General features: G+C 38.1%; 2 protein-coding genes across 3 annotated transcripts in view; one reads left to right on the top strand and one right to left on the bottom strand.

Moving 5' to 3' along the window:
- The first annotated feature begins 1,103 nt into the window (after window positions 1-1,103).
- On the top strand, window positions 1,104-3,195 carry COA6 (cytochrome c oxidase assembly factor 6). Its single transcript, XM_075748703.1, has 3 exons — window positions 1,104-1,226; window positions 1,418-1,574; window positions 2,770-3,195. The coding sequence occupies exons 2-3, from the start codon at window positions 1,431-1,433 to the stop codon at window positions 2,863-2,865; spliced, it is 240 nt and encodes a 79-aa protein (XP_075604818.1). The 5' UTR covers window positions 1,104-1,226; window positions 1,418-1,430; the 3' UTR covers window positions 2,866-3,195.
- A 638-nt stretch (window positions 3,196-3,833) lies between these two features.
- TARBP1 (tRNA guanosine 2 -O-methyltransferase TARBP1) overlaps window positions 3,834-21,894 on the bottom strand; it is a 37,764-nt gene continuing 19,703 nt past the window's right edge. The window contains exons 16-30 of one of the 2 annotated variants that reach the window (XM_075748704.1): window positions 21,279-21,534; window positions 21,007-21,195; window positions 17,555-17,754; window positions 17,347-17,418; window positions 16,066-16,186; window positions 14,549-14,659; window positions 13,843-13,992; window positions 12,412-12,498; window positions 11,327-11,523; window positions 9,540-9,621; window positions 8,014-8,185; window positions 7,576-7,767; window positions 6,474-6,598; window positions 5,462-5,598; window positions 3,834-4,220 (exon numbers count right to left, since the gene is read on the bottom strand). In XM_075748704.1, coding sequence (XP_075604819.1) covers window positions 4,055-4,220; window positions 5,462-5,598; window positions 6,474-6,598; window positions 7,576-7,767; window positions 8,014-8,185; window positions 9,540-9,621; window positions 11,327-11,523; window positions 12,412-12,498; window positions 13,843-13,992; window positions 14,549-14,659; window positions 16,066-16,186; window positions 17,347-17,418; window positions 17,555-17,754; window positions 21,007-21,195; window positions 21,279-21,534 — 2,257 coding nt within the window. In that variant the 3' untranslated portion in view covers window positions 3,834-4,054. Of the gene's footprint in view, window positions 4,268-5,461; window positions 5,599-6,473; window positions 6,599-7,575; window positions 7,768-8,013; window positions 8,186-9,539; window positions 9,622-11,326; window positions 11,524-12,411; window positions 12,499-13,842; window positions 13,993-14,548; window positions 14,660-16,065; window positions 16,187-17,346; window positions 17,419-17,554; window positions 17,755-21,006; window positions 21,196-21,278; window positions 21,535-21,894 lie in introns of both variants that reach the window. The other variant, XM_075748705.1, reaches the window with a different exon arrangement.

A 21,894-nucleotide genomic window follows, 5' to 3' on the forward strand; every position in this document is an offset into this window, starting at 1 on the left:
ACCTATCATATTCTAGCAAACAGAAGGTGGTTAAGTAAGTAGGCAGGGATGAGAACTGTTACATACTGTACAGTGTACAGCAGCAGTCACATTCACTTTGCTCCAAAAAAATACCCCTTCCAAAGAGTTGGTTAGGTTATTTTGACAAAACAAAATCCCCACCAGATCTGGCTGGCTTACAGGGGGCTCTGCTGAACAAGTGCAAACCCTTGGTCTTCTCTTAAAATACCAAATGACCCACCTGCAAGGAGACCCGGGAAAGCATACCCACCACCACCACCGCCCAGAATCATTCCTCATGCTGAGGAAGAAAACTCGCTCGAAGCAGGTGGAGAGCTGCACCCACAGCCCGAGCGGCACCGGCTATCGACAAGCTCCTGGTAAAGCCGCCGGCCTGGGAGCTGCCCGGGGCTCAGCACCTCACAGAGTCAGGCTCTTCTCAGCTGCCAAAATGTTACCCTGCCCCCAAACAGAGCACCTTACTACAGAAACACACGCCACTGCTTCGAAACCGCAAAGCCGCTCTGCGTTTCCAGGCGGCCGATTTGGAGGACTATCGATTCCTTGACTACAGGGACTGCCTGCCACGAAGAAATGCCGCCAAGTCCTAAATAAAATCACGAAAGTTCGCTCCTGGCTGGCTACTTTTTACCAGCACTGCCGGCGTCCTGCCTGGCGGTGCTGAGCCCACCCGGCCGGCCCCCAGACTTCTGCCATTATTTTATCATCCTTACTACGGGTAAATCTTTCTTCCCCTGGGGTAAACCAGTTCTTCTTCCTTGCTTTTATTATCAGCTTGACTGAGCGCCAGGACCCGTCACCAGAAACACTTCCAGAGTGGTTTTTAAGGTGCGCACGGCTGCGTACGAGCCAGCGAAACCAACTCGCTCTGGGGTTTTAAACACGCCTTTCGCAACACGGCAGCTCTCCCTCCCCCCACTGAGAGGCCACAGAGGGGAAAAGCACCCCGGAAGGGCCTGCGGGGGGAACCGCTGCGGATGGGAGGATTTGGGGAGCCCCGGCTGGTCGGGGCCGGCTCCACGGCCCGGCCCGCGGGGGCACCGGCGGCGCCGTCCCCATGGCGAACGGGACCGGAACAACCGGCCCGCCTGCCGATCCCGCCCCGGACCGTCGGGGCTGCGCCTGCGCACTAGGAAAAGCGCCGCGCCGCTCCTCTCCAGCGCGGTACCGCTTCCGGGACCGTGACCTTCGCCGCGGGAAGCCGGGTGAGTGCGGTGCGGGGCCCGGGGCCTTCCCTTCGGCGGCCGCCGGCGGTCCCGCTCGGGCACCCCTTCCCCCCCGGTGCCTTGGGACCGCGGGCGGGGCGGCTTCGGGCCCCGCTGCGGAAGCGGCGAGGCGCGGCGGGGTTTCGCAGCCGGCAGCGGTTGAACACACACACCCCCCCGTTTGTGTTCAGGTCGGCGGCGAAGATGTCGGCGCCAACGATGGAGGAGAGGAAGGCGTGCTGGGGGGCCCGGGACGAGTTCTGGCAGTGCTTGGATAGGAACGCGGACGACGCCTCCAAATGCGAGAAGCTGCGGCTGTCCTTCGAGTCCCGCTGCCCGCAGCAGTGGGTGAGCACCCGCCGCCCCCTGCGCTCGGCCCCCCCGCAGCGCCCGGAGCCTTCCTGTCCCTGCGCGGTGGTGCCGGGGCGTCCCCGAGTAATTGGCGTTACCTTCTTAACCGCGGCAGCTCCCGCGTCACGGGTTGCAGAACGTCTGCGGTCTGGCACCTTCTCACTGATAACCCTGCGGCCTAGCCGGACGTGACGTGGTTTGCACGGGTTTAGTTACAGCTCCTGAGCAGAACACCGACTGGCCCGGGGACTAGAGGGTAGTATAAAGTATTTAGTATAAAGGGAAAAAGAAAATATGATGTCAAAATTTCAGGTAAATACGCAACTATACAAGCTTATTTAATTAAAAAGAAGTTCTGAAAGCTACTCAGAAGCTTTTAGAAGTGCACAGAAATTGCTAAAGAAGAAAGGTTAATACGGAAGGGAGGTGACACGCAGGGAGTGCGGTTGCACGGCCTCCTCAGACTGGCATCTGGTATCTTCTTGTGCATAAAGATACCCTTCTTCATGCAGCATAATTTCACAGTAAACCATCTGCCTGCATGTAACTTACTCATTTGTGTTTTTTAGTTTCCTAAGATCAAGCTTCAATTCTTAATTTTATAGGCATTGCCTTTCAGTAACAGTAGTGTCCAAGGGGCTGAACAGCTCCTGTTGGAGCTAGTAGAATTAAGTCAGTTAAACCCGGTACATTCACAGCTGCTGCACTGGATTATACTTTGAACACTGCAGTTCTGTCATATGTCATCTCTAATGATGGTGTTTTCATTTGCCAGTGTTTCATACCATACACATTGGTGGCTTTAGGCAATGAATTCAGAGGTCACATAGTCTGTGATACCATAGAAAAGCTGCTGGACTTACCTTTGTATTACAAATAATCTTTGTTCATAGCACTGAAAATAGCAAAGCAATAGACTACTTGTATTAGATGTCCGTAGAATAATGGGGTGGGTATGACAGGAAACTGAAGTTCACTTTCAGAATGGTAAAAAACCCCCGCAACACAGAAAAAAGCAACCCGCTCCACCCTTTAGTCTTCTGCAACAGAGCAAGAAACTTCTAACTAGTGTATTGAGTTAAAATCCTCCTTAACCTCCGTGATCAAAGATTGTTTATTCCTTAGTCTTGCTGTGATACACAAAGCCCTCCCCTAGGTTCTTCTGATGAACGTATTTACTTTTTTTAAACAGGTGAAACATTTTGACAAAAGAAGAGACTTTTTAAAATACAAAAAAAAGCTTGAAACAGAAGGGTATCATCCTCCAGAAGCTGCTGGAAAGTCTTAGGTACTCTGCTTTCAAAATAAATCTAGCGAGGATAACTATGGAAGTAAGAAGCACGAGAAAATGACAGAAGCTACTTGAGCTCAAGAGCTGGTAACCCGACTGTCACCCTGAAACGCAAGCTGCTGTTCTTGGTGCAAGGTCTCGTGTCTGCTGAAAAAAGATGGTCATGGACAGCTTTTTCTTAAGTCTAAGTCAAAGAAACATGGTGCACGGCTGTTCGCAAATCTGCTTTGAATGAATAATTGGTCAAATTGTTTCATAGAAATAAATGATTATTTAATAGTGTAATATACATATTCTAAAGAGAGCAATAAAATTGTTTTTCAGTAAGTGAACCAGCTTTTCCTTAAAAAAAAAAAAATCCACTTTCCCCTGCTTGTCAAAGGGTGGTATAATGTAATTTGTATTTGAAAGTTAAACTGTATTTTAAAGAAGTCAGACATCAGTTTCTAAAACAACAGGCAGTTGTGCATGATAACATCATTTAAATACTTTGAGTATGCTTATAAAAAAAAATGAATAGGAATTTTTACATTAGTTGTAACAGTGTTCAAGCAGTATTGCTATTAGAAGTATGGCAGTTATTTATCATGATTCTCCCATTATGGCCTTTTGTATAATTCATTTTTGATTACCTTACTGATGCAACTCCATTTAAAGATACAGACTGTTTACAACAGGATTAGTAAACTTGAGCATGAAAGGCATTTAAACAAAGGGCAGCATTTAATGTACCGATGTAAATTAATTCACCTTGCAAAAATTATATAATCTAGTATATCTAGATGCTAGAGGCATTAAATATTTTGGCTACAGTAAGTTTTGATTGTGGCTGTAGGAAGGTACTTCAGTTTCAAGCGTGATCATCACAATCAAAGTAACTGCAGTAAAAATCCCATGTTTTGGGGTTGGGATTGTTCATGGTACTATGCTGATGTTCTAATAGTAGAAAAATCACACACACCACATGCAATATAAATAGTTTTTATTTCCAATGCAACAGTTTTATTTAAGGAGGTAAAGTATTAATAAGGCATTTAAAAATCAGTCTGAACTACAAGAGAGCAACACATGCAAAACTTAAGAATACTCATTCACCCTGAGTTTGTGTCTCGTCTATTCAGAATTTCACGTTGTAGCACCATAGGAAGTCATCCAGCTGTACTGTAAGGCACAAAACTCTTGGCAGTTATTTTTGTTGTTTTTGCTTGATCACTTGTTGCCTTGTGTACTCCCAAATCAGCAGAGCTCCACTTACATGAACATTGAGTGATCGAATAATACCCTGCTGAGGAATTTCCACACAGACATCCAGGTGGTGAATCAGGTTTGCTGGGATTCCTTCATGTTCATTTCTAGTAAAGAAGAAACAGTAACTGGTATCTGGGAAAAGACAGGTGTTCTAGATAGCAGAAGATGCAGAAGTCACAACGGCATCGAAACACCCTTTGATGAATGGTGCATCTGCCTTCAGTGTAACCAATGAGGACAAGAAATTATTTTATTTTTTTTAAAAAAAACCTAATACATTACAGATACAAAGAAAACATGGGAGACTTGAGTGATGTAGGAAAACTGCTAGAGCACTTCATCTTTAATTCACTGGTCCAGCAATACCTGAACACCCAACATAAGGACTCCCTCTGCCTTTATTTTGAAACTATCCATATATAGCGAAATAAACAGCTGTCAATGAAACAACCAGAGCATGAAGCTGCTGGCACAGGAGGGAAGCTCAATTGCTCACTGTACATTCAATGAGGTCTTGGTACGATAAAAGAACGTCAAGACTGATGGAAGCCTTAAACTGGAAATGTTTCCCCTCTTCAGAATGAGCACACCAGAAGATACCAAAGGTTATCAGCAATTAAAATGTATGGTTTTGATTAGAACAATGTGATTATGAGAACTACATTCGCTAGACAAGCTACGCATAAAAAGGTTTGAACAAACAGTTATTTCTGCCCACTTTGTGCTAAAAGGATAGACAGGTCCTTTCTCCTGGTCTCAGTGGCCCTGCGATTCCAGTGGCTTTCTGCCTCTAGATTTCTTGAAGTGGCCTCCCCTTTGTCACACCTGAGGCTTGCCTGCTTATAGGCGCTGATTACTGCTTTTCTCTGAAGTTGTACTGCAAAAATTTGCTACTTCGTCCTGTGCCTCATCCTTAATTTTAAAGGATCTCCCAGCTAGACATGCTCGCGCTCCGCTCCAGCCCTCCTCGCCCAGTTAAGCAGGGTAAACAGGCAGCCCTGTTTCTTGCTGAGCTCACCACAGCCTACATTTACAGGGCCCCATATTGCTGAACCTGACAGACACCACTATCGCACCTGAAAAACTATAATCCATGCTGTTGCTACCTCCACCCATAAAAAAAGAGAAAGGAGTTATACCATATGGATAGGTTTTAAGTACGAGGAGAAGGACCATTTGGGAGTAGACAGCAATACCTCCCACTCCAAGCTCTGCTGTTTCCATAATCACTTCCCATTCTAAATCTGCCATTACCAGTGTCACTGGGTTTTCATATGACCAAACTCTGATGAGTAGAAGGGATGGACTACAAGAGGTATATTTACAAAAATGTGTGTATTCTTACCCCAGCAATAACAGTGACTTCTCTGGGAAGCAATACTCTGTAAGATCAAAACTTTTAGCTGTCTGCTCCACACCAATAATAGTGTAACCTTCTGTTTTTTTCTGCTGTAAATAATCAACAAGCTGAGATGGCTTCACCTGTCCATCAAAAGTAGAGAGACATATTTAAATACTGCTGTTTATAATCTTCTGAAATTACTTGACAGCTTTTCAGATGAATGACTTTTATGCCCAAAGACAGTGTCCACCTACACAGCTTACCATTTTAAAAGCTCTCCAGCAATAGCACAAAAGGTTAAGTAACGCCACAAAAAATGTACTCCACAAATACAATGAACAAAGGCTTTTCTATGCTTCTGACAGCTACAAGCCTTACATCTGAATGTAACAGAATAATTCTTGCGTAGGGACAAGGTGCACAGTTGTTTAACCTGGAATCCCTTCCCAAAACAATACAACAGCCAGCATTGAAGCTGAGTTGCCTTACATGCCTGCATTACAACTTGTGATAGCTTGCAGTGAAGAATTTCTTAGTTGTCTTCATCCTACTCTCAAATACTAAACATATAGGTTGAAACTTTCATTTTTACAAGTTAGATAATAGGTCCTAAAAGCTTGGCACAAGTTAGCTTTGGGCAAACTCAAAGATTATTCCCATGAAATTACCAAACGCAATGGACCAAGCAAGATAAATGTGAAGTGTTCAACTTTTATATATAAACATTAAATTCCAATGCACCACTATAAAACACAGAGTAAGATATAATAATGACAGCTCACATAATCAGTTTATCACAGCAATAAGAAATTAAAAGTAATTTTAAAATTCTTTTTTATGAGGTTGACCCAAAGTTTATTCCAAAACACTCAAGATTAAGTCTCCGAGTCAACAGCGGGAGCTTCTGTTAAATATTAAGTTCATTTTTGCAAGAGAAAAAAAGACACTGAACTATGCATCTGATGAACTGAAGATGTACAGTACACTTTTTAGCTATTAAAATGTTTCCATTCACCTCAACAAGGGGGAGCCACTGCTCTGCAGAAACACTAAGATGCTGAAACTGCTTGTCCTGTATATAATGAAGACTGCCAACAACTAGTGCAGATGCCCCAAATATTTCACTTGTACGACATAAACCTACAAACAGAAGAATGAAAATTATTTTTGTGTAGAAAATAAACACCAAGCCAGAATATTTTTAGCAAGTGAAAAAGGACAAAGAATCCAAAAGAGAAATGGTTAGGTTGGTCCTCTATTTTTGATCCGTTTCAGGTGCATCTTACATCTGTTCCAAGCCACACATTGTTCCATATAATTTACCAGAAAAAAAAAAGGTTTGTAACGTAACAGAAAGATAAAAATTAGAAAAGCACTATGTCTGACAACATGCTTCTACAATACTAATTACACAAAGTAATGAGTCAGTGTAAAAACCTCTGCAGGGATGGATGGACACACGCACACACACGCTTAAGCTCTAAATCCAGTACCTGTTAAACAAAAGGCTGGAGAGAATGACACATGAGAGCATGACAATGCAGACAGCACCAGCTTGTGGGCGTATTTTTCATTAACACTCTCACCGCAGTTATTTAAACTGCTGACCACAGCAAGCACAATGCAATAAAGTATCCGCAGGATTTATTATATCACAGCTTGTGCAACATTGTGAAGGAGTACTTAAATCAGGAATGGGCACTTTCCTGTCCAAGTCATGAGAAACTAGTAGGTCTACAGAATTTGGTTTAATTGTTTAAAAACAAATGCAAATTATTTCCTTTAACTGCATACACAATCGAGAAACTCAACTGTAACAAAGAATACAAAAACAGTAAGAAACTGAGCGTGATTTGCAGCGAAGTTCTATTTAATTAACGCATGCTATGTGTAAGTACTTTTTTTTTTTTTCTCCTTAAAATGTAAATATAGAAGACCTCTTCTGAAGCAGGTATTATTTCTTTTGGTTACCAGTTTCTTTTCAGGATAATGATGTATTTCTCTGAGCAGTACTTAAATAATTTTCTAATTATCAAGATAAGATGAAATTTATTCCTATTATCCAAGTGTGCTCTAAGGTCTACAGTAAAAGTTTAAAAATGTACAATCAACCTTACCTCCTAAATTGGTAGGTTTATCAATAAGTGAAGCCACCACAATCAGTCTGCTGTTCGATTTACCGAGTTTAGCAGCACGATCCTGAAATACCATTTCCAGGTCTAAACTAGGAGTACTATTTTTCCAGGGTATAATCTTTTTCTGAACATCAGTCCATTCAGTCTGGCTATCTGTTTCAGCTGAATTTGAACCTGTAAGAACAAGTAGCAGTCATACAGATATGCAAGCATTAGTGAAACTACTGCTTCAGTAAAGAAGATTATGGTAATAATGGTAATACTGTAGACACCATTAGTCATCTACTATTATCTTATGGCATATACTCTGCTCACATAGATACAAGTCTACTTCAGCTGAAAAACACAGAGATCATACACAGATGTATACAGATAGTACATACAAATAATTGTATTTAATACAGATTAGCTGTATTTTACCCATGTCTTGCTGAGACCAGTCACTCGGTTTCAGATCATGAAGTTCCATTCGAGAACGATACCACTGAAATGCTGGTGGCAAAGGAATGTCAGTGAATCTGTCAAATTTAGAAAGTGAGATCCATTCATCCTCAGCCAGTTCCGAAAGGCGGGGAAGAGTGTAAAATATTGTCTGCAATGTAACACAGTATTATTAGCAGAGCACCACTAAAGCAAGCAAAACAGATAATAAATTAATCTCTAGTAATTTTATCACACACATCTTATCTAGCATTCTATGCTTTTAATACTTTTCCTGGCACTCGATATAACTTACTACTAATATATCTCTCAATATTCATCACTTTACCCATAGTGCTATCCCAAACTTTCATAAAACTGGTCTCTTTCTCTCTCTGATTAGACCTTTTTAATCAATGCAGATCCTTACTGTTCTGAAATTCTAGAGTACCACAGAATTAACACTATGCTTCTCAGCACAGAGATCTTGTGAAAATGTTTCACACATAACACTAAAGAGTTTTCAGATGCTCTTATGAACTTGTAGTAAAGAATGCAGATTGATTTCATGTTAAAAGGAATATAGTCAAAAGCATTAGTCTAGTGGCAAAATCTAACTCAGCACTACCAGTACAACCAATCACAATTTATCAAGGAGGAACAAACACACACCCCAAGGGAAAGGCTAAATAAGATGAAGAGATTAAAACCCAGACATTTTGTTTATCCCAATGCACCCTCAAGATGAAGGTGAAGATGCACCTTGAATACACTGAAATGCTTAACAAGTTGCATTTTTTCTTCAGGATTTTCACTTTTGAATTTTGCTAAGTCATATCTAGCATATTTAAGGGTTCACAAAAATATTTCACAGAACATCAGTTAAAAGAAAAAAAGAATTCCTTCTCTGAAAGATGGCAGTGTTTCTGCCAGAACACATGTACCCCTTTCACATTCATGTTTATCTTGTATTTTCAACACAGTGCATCTTTCTCTTGTTGTTATCTGCACCGTTATTTTTGCCTTCCTTCCCTCAGTGTTTATTCAGCTGTTAGTTATTTAAGCTATGGCAAAAAGGATAGCTGAAAAATATGCTCTAGAAGTTATGTATCTCTATCTCATTCCCATCAAACAACAATTTAGTTAAGCAACCTCGTTATTTCTAAGAACAGGAGATGTCTCAAAAATCCTAATAAGCTACATGCGATTAAGCAGATGCTCTTCAGTTATTAGAAGTAACTTTTCCACCCACAAATATGAAACCTGATGAACTCCCACACAGATGGGCACATTCATCACACATACCTCTTCTTAATTGACCCGGGTTTTTAACACAGTATTAATATGAGAATTAAGCTACAGTCTTAGTCTAAAATCCCTCACAATTTAGGTGAAGTAATTTTTTCAGCATTTTAAATAAGTAATAGTTGATCATTATTGACCCTACATTAGAACATACAAAGAAAGATAAAAATACAGTTGTAAAACTACACAAACACAGTGATCAGCAATAGTCTCAGACTTGCCTCTAGACTATAATCTTCAAGTGGATGAAATGTTGCAAAGAAGAAATGATCTTGGATTCGCTGCCAGTTCCTTCTAGCATTCCTGCAATTGCAGAAAGTAATGCAAGTTGTACAAAAAAGGCGACGTAATGGATTTTTTTTTTTTTTTAAATTGTCAAATTGGAATAAGGCAACCTGATTGTATTTACTATATACTGTATAGGAAAGAAAATACTTTCTCAATTAAGTAAGTATGCATTTAAACCAAAACAAAACAGCATTTGGGAAGTAAGTTTTATTTATGTTTCAAGAAAGGCCCATGTCTCCAAATTCTATTATCAAAAGAAGCAAGTTTGGCAAGAGAGTATCCCATCTAGGCCCCTGAAGGAAACTGAATACCATGGTTCAGTGACAACTTTTAGCTGTCAAAAAAAAAAAAAAAAAAAAAAGAAGAGCAGACTCCTCCTCCTCCCTCCATTGCTTTTTTTCTATCCCATGTCTTGACAGGCCAACTTGGGCGATTTAACAGTGACACTGATCAGGGAAATGAATACTAATGTTCTCAAAAAAACCCCCAAAACAAACCAACCAAAAAAACCCCAACTTAGCAGCAGTCCCAGGTTTACGTTATGCTGGCTGACAACACTGTGTCCTGGTTTAGCTCCAGGTGGTAACTAAGCTCCAGGCAGCTGCTCGCTCACCCCTCCCCGGTAGGATGGGGGAGAGAATGGAAAAAAAACCCTCATGGGTTGAGACAAAGAAAGTTTAATAGGATAACAAAGGAAGAGAGTAATATAGTAATAATAACAACAGCAAGTGATGCACAAATGCAATTGCTCACCACCTGCAGGAAGAAACCCCACCCGATGCCCAGTCTGTTTCCGAGCAGCGATCCCGCTTCCCAGCAGCTTCCCCAGCTATGTCCGGAGCACAGCGCTATATGGTAGGGAATGTCCCTTTGGCCAGTCCGGGCCAGCTGTGCTGGCTGTGCTCTCCCAGCTTCCTGTACTTACCTGGCAGGGCATGAGAAGCTGAAAAGTCCTTGACTTAGTGTAAGCAGTACAACTACCCAGCAACAACTGAAAACATCAGTGTGCTATGAACATTATTCTCATGTTAAATTCAAAATACAGCACTATACCAGCTACTAGAAAGAAAATTAACTTTACTGCAGTGGAAACCAGCACACATTGTCAGAAATTCCAAATAATTTTAATTAACTCCTAAAAACAAGGCTAAAAAAAAAAAGGATGTAAACACACAAAGACTACAAAATTTAACTGAATTGTTGTATTTCCAAATCAGTAAGCAGAAAAGCATTTCTGTAAAGCTCATTTAATCATCACCCAAAATTAACTTCCCTATCCATTTTTCTCCCACATAAGTTTTTTTTTTAAGTATTAATACCAAAAACATTTTGGATTTTTATATTTGAGAATTTACTGGTATCCAGAAGTTCGGAAAAATGAATTTTATTGCTTCAAAACCCATCAGGTAAGAAAATTAAGCACTCCTGACTTTTTTTTTTCCCTCCACCCCTAAACCATAAGAACTGTTCAAACATGCCTTGAGTTTTTCCCTCTTGTGCTTTCAGACTGCAACGCTACACTGAACTATCACTTAATTTTCTATGCTGATTATTAGTTTTCAATTTCCGAGTTTTAGTTTCTTTTTAAAGAGTTAAAAAAGAAAACAAACAAAACATAAACCCTCATAGAAATTATCAAGTGCTATTTTAGAAAATTAGACTTGATGCAAATGGGTCAGAAGAAGAATGTTAAGCTGTAAGTCAGAAGGATGTTACTAACCCTGTGCCATGCATGTTTTCCACTTGTTGAAGGCTAGATTCAATAACTGGTGTCAGAGCTTCAAATTCTTCCACATGCAATATTCTGCACATACCCCAAATTTTTTTAAGGGCAACTAATGCGTAAAGTCGAACGCTGAAATTATGGTTGAAACACCACTGTAGAACAACTATGAGTGCTTTCTTCAAAGCTGGCTTCTAAAAAAACAAAGATAAAGATGTTTCTTTCATTTATGTTAAGTCTTAATGTACCATTCAGAAGTAAAAAAGTAAAAGTGGCCCAAGAAACAGTGGCTTCCTCCAAAAAGAGCCCTTCAGAAAGTCCACAGCTTTAACAGTACATCTGTGTGCAAATACAGGCCTCAGAACATGGTCCTGATTTCCTCCCTTCCTTCTCAATAGGGCACGGACCTACAGCCCCCACTTATGTTTTGAAAATGTATTAGTTTGCTTTAAAATTATTCTGCATACACAGAAATCTCTATTTATTTCTGATTTTGTGGCACTTTAGAAAGCTGGTCTTGCAAATGTATGCAAACACTAAAAAAAATAACAGAAACGCCTGGACTGATCCAGATGTGAAGTAGTTGATCTAATGTAGCATCTGACTGTATTTCATTGTCTATTTTAAAGTTCAATAAAAAAATTGAGAATTCCAAATAAAGAATTCTAAATTTAATATGGACTAGCTACTGCCAAAGAACTCCATATTTGAGTGTTGTTATTCTATAGAAAGATCATCATCTTCCAGGTTACCTCTGGCCAGTTCCATGCAGATTAAACAAGAGCGGCAAGCAAACCAAACCCAGGTGCATCCACATGTTTAGTTAAAACCAGAGTAGCTATTCTAGAAAAACACACAGGTATTCAGGCCCTACGTATCCAGAACATCTGCCATTTAGCTAATTTTTGTAAGTCCAACATGTTACAGAGGTGACAGGAAGATCAGTTTTCCATATGAAAGGATACCTTAGTAGGAAGTAGGTATTAAAAAGGTTTTGAAAATAGACTGCAAAAATGGTTTTTATTTCAGAAATCCACATACAGTGCAACCAAATAAAGAATGAACATTTTAGTCAAACTTACCTTCTCTGAGGTATTCTGAAGAATGATGTCAAAGTGCGATAACACTGATAAAAATGTGCAGATGCTTGTTTTAAGCTTTTCTTCATCCTAAAGCAAAAGAGAATGTAACAAGAAATATGCATATATAAAACGTTTTAATACCATGTAAGTTTTCACAGCATGTTCTACAGATGCAATAGTATCAACACTATTAAAAAAACCCATGTTTCCTCAGCAAAATTTATTAAAATATAAGGTTCATATTAATAAGATTTCATTTTTCCTAACATCTTATTTGCTTTTTACTAATACATTAATCAGAACAAAGTATACAGCAGTGTAAAAGAGCTAGAATTCAACCCAAATGTATTCTCCCTCTCTCCCCCAAAAAAACCCTGAACCCAATAAAAACTTCGGGGTTTTTTTTCAGTGCTTGCACTTTTCTGTGTCGTCACAAATATGGATATCGGACACAGAACAAATACATGTTCTGTACTGGAAGAAACGAGTTTCCACACTTCCGTTCACCACTTCTGTTTACAGATACAATTCCTACTCATCCATTTTGTCACAGCATTGCACTGGATGCTCAAGTTCAGCTTAATTTTAATTCTTGTCCTACTGTCTGACTTTAAGAAAAAGTAGAGTAGCAACCAGGCTATTTGGTAAGCAAGACGACATCCACATTTAACTATTATGAGTGGTGACCTTCAGCAGAGGCACCACTGCAAGTAATGTCTTCCTACACACTGGAGGAGATGCAAGTACATTCATTTTCTACTCAGTCCACATCTGCAATGCTAACAAATTCAAGAACATCACTACAGTTACTATTTCTACAGGTCAACTCCTACTTAAACAGGAATCCAAGACATGAAAATTAAATGCTAGTAAGTCAGTTGTCAGTCAACCCTTTCGTGAGTTTTGGGTACCATAATTCAAACCCCTGCCTCCACTTCTGGAACCACATTATAGAACTCCACAGTGAGGAAGTCCATATTAAAAGCTGCAAATTGAGTATGTGTTATGCCAGTCACGTTCTCACTAACAAACAAGATGCAGAAGACCAAAGCTGGGTGTGGAACCACAAGCAACTTTGCAGTATCTTCCCAAACTCAGAATCCAGGGCATCCATGTGTTCCTGACAGCTCTTCTATTGGAGATTGCAAAGATTCTGACTCACTATGCCAACTCTACTCTGCCCAGAGAAGTACATTATAAAATGAAATCTCTCAACTGGAAGAATTCACCCATCTTCAGCCACTTCTGTATCGCAAATTTCTAAATGTCTCATACTGTAGTTCAGACTCACTTTCAAGTTAATTTGATCTGCTCAACAACCTAGTGCTGCTAAATGAAAATTGGAATGCACGGAAATTAAGGTATGGGAAAACAAACTGTACCCTCTTTGTTCAAATTACTCTTCAAGCGAATGCCAAAGTTCTTACTTACATAGCAAAAGCAATCCCAGAATTTATTAAGGAATTGGGGGTATTTATGTAGACTCAAGATAACAATCCATTCTATGAAGTATTTCACAGATGCCTGATTGTTACTAAATCCTGCCTGGAAAACTTTGTCAAGGGTTCCACACAAAAAGTTCTGAGAAAACAGAATCAGATAAGCATTTAGTATATTGTTAGAGTTATTTCAATGAAGAAAAAAATTCTATATAAAAGAACATGCTCAGCTTTATCATAATATTAGAAATATTTTCAATAGTCAGATGAAAACCTTTTAGAACCATCTAAATTCTGTATTATACTTTTCAAATATGAAGAAGCAGCATTAGATGAAACTAAAATTTCTCCGTTTTCTGAGTGTTCAATAAGGTAGCAAAATTTTTACTGAATGAAAAGCTTTAAATCAGACAGTCAGTACAGAGTTTTAGGTAGCTTTTAGCCAGCTTTAACAGGAACAATCTAGTCTCCTATAATCCACAAATCCAAGGACCAGTTTTCAGTGACCTCTAGAAACGCATCATAAATCTGTGACTGCAGACTGCAAGAATGAAACTACACAAAACTTCTACACCAGCCACAGATATTACATGCCTTTTATACCCTACTATAATTCAACATAGGCAGTTTGCATGACACCAAATTATTCTTGAAAGTAGCTATTTACTTATTTAAGAATTCATAGTGAAGAGCAATACCTGGTCAAGCTTCGGAAGAAGGACTAAGAGTGTCTGCCATACCCGGTTTTTAATTCTATGCTGTAAAGAGTTTGCATAATAGCGGGTTCTAGATCTGGATACCAGCTCATCCTAAAAGCAAATTAAAAGATTAATTACCTATTCTTCCTTTAAAATTGAATACACAGAAATATACTTCATTGTACTGAGAAAGCAGCATCTACTGCACAGCTAGTATCAGCATTGAATATAAAGTTAGGAAAAATATATTAATTTCATTTACTTAAAATTAAATTTTGAAGCTTGTCCATGAGAAGTTTGGAAAGTTGAAATAAAAAAAAAAAGATACAATTCCACTTAGTATTAGAGCACAAAAGTGTTAGGTATTAAGACTCTTCAACAGCAGAAAGTTGAAGAATTTACAGCACCTACTGTACAGGAACAATTAAAATAGTACTACATTAGATGGAGCATGAAGAATCAAGCTGTCATTTAGTTATACGAGAACTGAAGATCCTAAGCGAAGGGATGAGTATGTAAATGAAAACATCTCTACTTCAGTGTCTACATTTAAAAAATGGGTTTAGTCATGCTATCAATTAGATCAGCTTGTAACTACAGCTCTAGTTTTGAGACAGAAATTGACATTCTGCAGTAAGATGTTTTATGTGAAAGAAAATAGATAAGATAAATGGACCTTTAAAAAGATTTTAAATTTATGTTCTCATATACCTTAGATTCTTTCCCTATGTACTGTTTTGGCATTAAAATACATGACACCCAAAACTATTTCCTTAACTTTTTAAGGAGAAAGCTATTTGGTGTTCCAAGTCCTATACTAATATTAAAATGCAAATATACTTTATTTTTACACGTTTAAGTTTCATACTTAAGCAAGTAAGAAAATCACTTTTAAAGTTCACTTTTCCCACTTGATCAATCTTTCAACACAAATATTATCCATTTTTCTCCAGTAGTTAATTGAGAGGAATGAAGGATCACCCATTCCTTGTTCTTCAGACAAAAGCAGAATTCTATAGTGCAAGAATGCAGGGGGTGAGTTTCTAATAGCAGCTGTAGTAATTTATCACTGACTTTACACTACTGCCAATGCATAAGCAGCTATGATATAAAAGAAAATCAGACCCCAACCTTCTCCATTAATTCTATTTATAAAGGTCTTCTAAGGAGGCAATAGCGCTCTCAATTCAAAAGGTAGTCTGGAATTGTTAAAGTGAAATGTGGTGCTTCAAAATGCAGCCTAAGGAAAGATTCTTAATGAATAATGGTTACAATTTGGATAACGTTCTGTGAAGTCAGAAAATCCACTAAAAAGAGAGAAATAAACCCGAAAGACAATTTTTACTAGTTTGGTTTGGCTGAATTAACTTCTGTCTCATAACAAAAAAAGTGTATTAGTGGGTAGATCTAGACAGGCTATCCAAACATCTGTAAATACATCCTGTCAACTGTCAATACTTTGCGTTTTAATAATTGTACTAACATTACATTTATATACCAAGAGAAATGAAGTTTACTTTATCAAGTAGTTTCATGAAAATGTCTTCCATTAACGTCTTATGCAAGATATTTGATCCATCCAACAGACACAGAAATTTAATAGCACAAACCCGGACGTAGTGATCATCACGATTTGTACTGTAAAATATTAATTAAAAAAACAGAAATCAAACTCTACTTCTTCAGACATAAAGATAATTCCTAAATTATAAAAAAGCACCAAACGACATCTTGAACATACAGCCATCAAGTTGTCTGTAGTGAGACAATATGTAAATACCCAGGATCAGAATTGTAAAGTCTGTTCATCATTGCTGATGAAGAAAACTATTGAGTTCCAGATAACCTGCCCCTGCTTCTATCTACAGGTCTTTAATAGCACCTAAGTGTTTAAAATAATTTCCTATAGAAATAGTTGTATCATAAGAAGTTTCTGAAGTTCTGTGTCTGTAAACCATAATCTTAAAACAGCTTTCAGTTGGGTCAAATATTCTGGTCCAAAACCACACTTGATTCTTATTAATTACTCAGAGACATTTGGAACAATTAATGCTAAGAGCAGAATTAATGACATTTTAGGTAACAAAGCATCACACAGCTGCATATTCTCACAACCAGACATTTGGAAACCAAGAAGCTCTTGGGAGAAAATACAGTAGTGAACTTTGGCAGTAGATCTTTTAAAAGCTCAAGTTTCAGCAACTACTAACACTTCTCAAAACACTACATTAGAACTGTTTCTCTGACTTTCTCCCACCGAGTAAAGGTGGGAGTGAAACAACAAAAAAAGTTCAATAATCCAGCAGCCAATGTCCTTGTTTCAACAGCTGGAGTCGACTGCCAGTATGCAAGCTAAAAAGACCTATAACCAATGTTAAAAAGCCAAGCTCCAAATCTGGCTGCATTAAAACCCGAGTTTCTTAACTGTCTTGCCTGCAATGATAAGGTACATAACAGGTCTGCGTGCCAAAAAGCATTACTTTTTTGAGGTGAAACAATGAGGAAGTAGTTATTGCAGTCCCATTCAGATTAACAAGTGGGATATATTTTCCTGAAAATACTTAGCATTTTCTACATTTTGTATTTGAATTATGACTATGATGTGATACATATCCCTTTTACCAATATTTTAAAAGATCATGACTATACTCCTTATGGGTCTCTTCCAACGTGAGACATTCTGTGATTCTATGATAAGAAGCTGACTTCAAAACCAGCATCTTTCCTATTGTACCATCAAATCGTAACGAAGACACAATTCACATCAAATTTGTAGGATGTATCCTCAAAATCATTACCTTTCTGTAACAACATTTGCTGCACATTTTTCTCCAAGATTTTCTATGAAGGCGTGCACATCCTGAATAAGTCTTCACAGATGAAAGACGACAAAGCAACAAATTAGCAGAATAGCATACAAAACCTGTTTTCAATAGTTATCTCAAAGTTTAAAAGAAAACAAAGTGCATAAAATTATAACAAATACAATGAAGCTTTTTTTAATACCTTTGATCTCTCCTAAATACAGTTCCAAAGACACAAGCCTCAGTGATAAGTTCACAATAATTTCCAGCATTTAAGAAAGCACTTGTCAAGGCACTTCTCTCATCAACAGTGGGAAATATCCAAGATCGACAACAATGACTAAGGACTACATTGAACACTCCAGTCTTTGTAGTGGACATATCTATGAGCTTGAAAATTATCTGAAAAGAAGAAGAAATAAGAGAATCAAAATCTAGTTTTCAGAAGTGCTAGAACTATTAGAATAATATTGCGGCGATATCTATCTCAGCAGATCCAATCATCTTCCTCATCCTATCTCTGCTCAGGTTAATGCTGTCTTCAATCTATTTACAATTCCCTGATTATACGGGCAGGTGAATGGGCAACAACTGGGCCAGCACGTGCTTTTGTCAACAACAGACAGAAATGATCTTTGCTTAAACAGATATAACACTGGATGCTTTCCACAAACAAACGCATCTGTGCTTACTTCCTGAGTACAAACCTGGTGTTTTTAAGCAATCCTTACCAATTTAGAAAAAAAATAATATTATACAAAATTTCTTCCGTAGGTGGCCATATCACTAATTCTCTTCTTTAATGAGGATTACGTTAACTTTTAACTCAAATACAAATTTTAACTTCAAGTGGAAAAATATCTTTGTACCATTAAATTTTGGGGTTGTTTTTGAGGAGGGCATATTTAAGATATGAAACAGCTATCTAGAACTTCTCCAAAAAAGGAGAAAAATAAAACAAAAGAAGAAAAATGGCTGCAAAATTTTCCTTTCCTGCTCCCTTCATTAGGCTAAGTGCAAGAGTAAACTTCAGTTACAAAGCAAATTTTTTCTAAGAAATTGCAAGCATTTGGGAGAGGACAGGGAGGTTCAGAATGAACAGATGGGGTTTTTGTAAATTCCTTCCTAGACAACATCAGTTAGAGCTGCCCATTGGAATGGTAAGAACTCTCACGCCTTCTGGAAAACAAGACAAAGCTGCTTCTCTTCCCTACTCTGAAATGATACTTTTGATAATGTGACAATACTTTGACGGTAACTTTGGTTTTACAGAGAAAGTTGTTCTGAATTGCTAAGGATTAAACCACCAAGAAACTCATGAAGAGCTTAAACTGAAATACTAAAATGCACTCTGAAGAAATACTTTCTGGGGAAAAAAAAAAAAACCAACAAACCACACAAAACCAAGCAAACAAAAAAAACCTACAGAAAAACCCACCCTAGAAACATTTGGTCTTCCTTACAAAGAATTCAAACTTTTCTTTTGTTGCAAAACCAGGCATTGTAACTTTCCTAATATTTCCAAAATTGAACCGTTGTGTTTCACCCACAGGGAAGCAGCATGACATTTACTATGCATTTCTCAATCCTGAAATGTTTTTCAATTGTGTCATTAACATAGTAAAAGTCTAGGACACACAAAGGAAATTTAACAAATTTAAGTTCTAGCACAATTAACATCTGAATAATCAGAAAGGAAAAGGAAAATTGCAGCAGAAGAAATGAAGCCTAAGAACACAGTGCTCTGGGCACTTCTGCAGAAGCCCTTCTGGATTTTACCATAGCAATATTCCCTTTTTTTGGCTCAAAAATACCCCTTTGTTCCACCCCTTCTAACTATTATTAAAAAGACACAGTGCACTGTGATAGACAAAATTAAAATTATGTTTCTGTGACAAATCAGTATCAGGCAGTTCCATTTTTTCTTTCTCTTTAGCTAAATCTAAATAGCCGTTGCACAAAGGGTCAATGGCAACAAAGACTGCCGACGACTGGGATAAGAATATACGTAAGTAGGCACTTGCTTGGGAACTTTATCTTCATTTTCTTATGAAGGGGCAGAAGGTGGCTCGACCAGATGCCCTTTGTTGAGTATAGGAGACCTTCGTTACCTCCTTGATGCCTGCTGTCATGGTATGTCCCACTGCAGACAATGGGATAGCTGTCACACAGACTCAAGACTCTCAACATCGGCAAAATACACCTTACATAAAGCTTGAAATACTCACGCTGAAGTTAAGACAGTAATTCTAAGAATTTAAACAAATTTTAAGATCAAAGAAAAATAAAAAACTAACCACAGCTCATCAGTCACTACAGTACTGAGCAGAAATTATCCATTGCAGATATACATTAAAAGACAAAGCTAACCGATTGCCAGAACTGAAGAGATATTTTTACCATCTTTGCATGCATGTCTTATTTTGGCTTGGGTCCACATGAAGACTACAAATGTGTAGTGCTATCTACTGTTGAAAATAGATGACAGTAACATTCATTTGAAGCCAATTTTCAAGAACAAAAAAGATAAAATAAATGGGACTATATTTTAAAATACTTAAGGCTAATATGGAGATATCACAGCCATTTTAAATAGCTAGGAGGTTTCCATTTTTTTGTATTTTATTAAAAATAATTTTGGAGTGTCTGGGCTAAAATAAAGCTGAGATGTACTATTATATCCAGTTTCAAGTGTGACACCAAGACGGAGCTACTTACGGTCACTTCAAAACAGAATTGCAACCCCTCAACAGTGTGATTTGTGTGTAAGTGCAAAGCAGGGCATGAGACCCTAAGCCTAAGCATACATATATACTGGTAACTACTAGATAATGTATTACTGCTCTGGTAGAAGTCTTGCAGTCATTGTGGACTGTTCTGCACAAACATTTAATTGATGGTCAGAAGAGAAAAAAAGCAAAAAACCCAAGAAAGAATATTTAGAAAAGACACAGTAAACAACATTCCAGCGTATAAAGCCAAGATGAATCAACATTCCAGCGCTGAAACAGTTTTAACGACTCAAAATGAAAAAAGAACACCATGACATACGGAAGAACTTCTGGATTACAGGAAATTGCATACATCGTACCAAAAAAAAAAAAAAGCGTAAAAATTCATTTTTTCCTTTTCTTAACAATGGAGACAACTCTACCATGCAGAATTACATTGAACTCTTGACTCTGATTTTTATGTTTTCTCCACCTGGACCTTCACAGAGAAAAAGAAAAGCCTTTAAAGAAGCAGTTAAAGTTGGTTTATTCAGTAACATCTATTAAAGTTTTGAACAGTTGAACTTTTAATTTAAGAAAGTATTTTCATAAAGACTGAACTATTAGAAAAAGGCATAATTTTTCCAGAATACTAATAGTTTGTGACAGTTCGGGTGGCAAATCCTGAACATTGAAGGGGAAGTGCATAATGTAAAAATAAAATAAAGACCAAAAAATCCATTTTGCTGAATGTGAAAGAAACAATATATTTGTTTAGCCTCAATCTAATTCTCAGATCTTTTGTGTTACAGCTCTCAAACTAGTACCTTTTGGAAATGAAAAATTAGCAACAACAGCTGAAGGAAAAATAAAAAGTAAAAATACATTTTTAGATCCAGATAAAATTTATGTTCACTTCCCAGGAAACAATTTTTAAACTGACCTCTTTTATTTTGGCATATGCTTGACCCTTTGCACTCGCAGCAACAGCTAGAACCTCAGTATCAAAGACGAACTCAACAAACGCTTTTAGATTGGACCAAAATATTAGCTGTGTGTTGCTCAAAGAGGATATAATTTTCCAAGCTAAATCAAATGCTTCTATGCAGAGAGACTCCACTGAGTCCAGAAGCTGAAAACAGAAGAAAGAAGCGTTACATTTGACAAAAATCACCCCCCAAACTGTTAATATAGTGCAGTTGTTTTATCTTTTACCTTGGGAACAAGGACTTTCATACAGTCGAACACAGGTAAAACTTGGTCTGAAGGAAGAATAGTTAGGGCTTCTAATGCAGACTCTAGAATTTTTCTTGACCTTTGAACTGTAGATAATGACATCTCTGAAGTTTCTTCACACTCTTGAGCCAGTGTTGGAAATGAATTTAAAATGAAACGAAGGCAAATCCACTGGTCATGAACATAGCGTGCAACAATCTTCCCCCATCCTTGAGATGCTGTTTCTTCGCATAAGCTGTAAGGAGAACATTATTCTTAAATATATATTAATTTATCCTCTACATTCCTACTCCACCAGAAAAAACTTAACTATACAAACTCACTATAGTTCAAGATACTAAAATTTACACAGGCTCAAGGGGAGACTAGACAAGTTTATGGAAGAGAAATCTACAATTTTTTATTTTTTTTTTAAAACACAAAAAAATCAGTTCTGGGCTCAGGCAGTCTCATTAGTCATAAGCGTTTGGTTTTTGGTCCTCAGGCTTGCTCTGAGCTTCCCCTCCCCAACAGTAAATAATTTCCTTTTAAACTGGCTTGTGTACATACTGTGGCTTTGTGTAGTGTATATATATTTAAACTGGCATAAAGATAA

Source organism: Balearica regulorum, chromosome 3, assembly GCF_011004875.1.
Source record: "Balearica regulorum gibbericeps isolate bBalReg1 chromosome 3, bBalReg1.pri, whole genome shotgun sequence".
NCBI lineage: Eukaryota > Metazoa > Chordata > Aves > Gruiformes > Gruidae > Balearica > Balearica regulorum.

Bases quoted from the DNA above. Each gene is read 5' to 3' on its own strand.
- COA6 (XM_075748703.1), top strand. From the start codon at position 1,431: ATGTCGGCGCCAACGATGGAGGAGAGGAAGGCGTGCTGGGGGGCCCGG. The intron at 1,575-2,769 runs GTGAGCACCCGC...TTTTTTAAACAG, and splicing joins CCCGCTGCCCGCAGCAGTGG to GTGAAACATTTTGACAAAAG.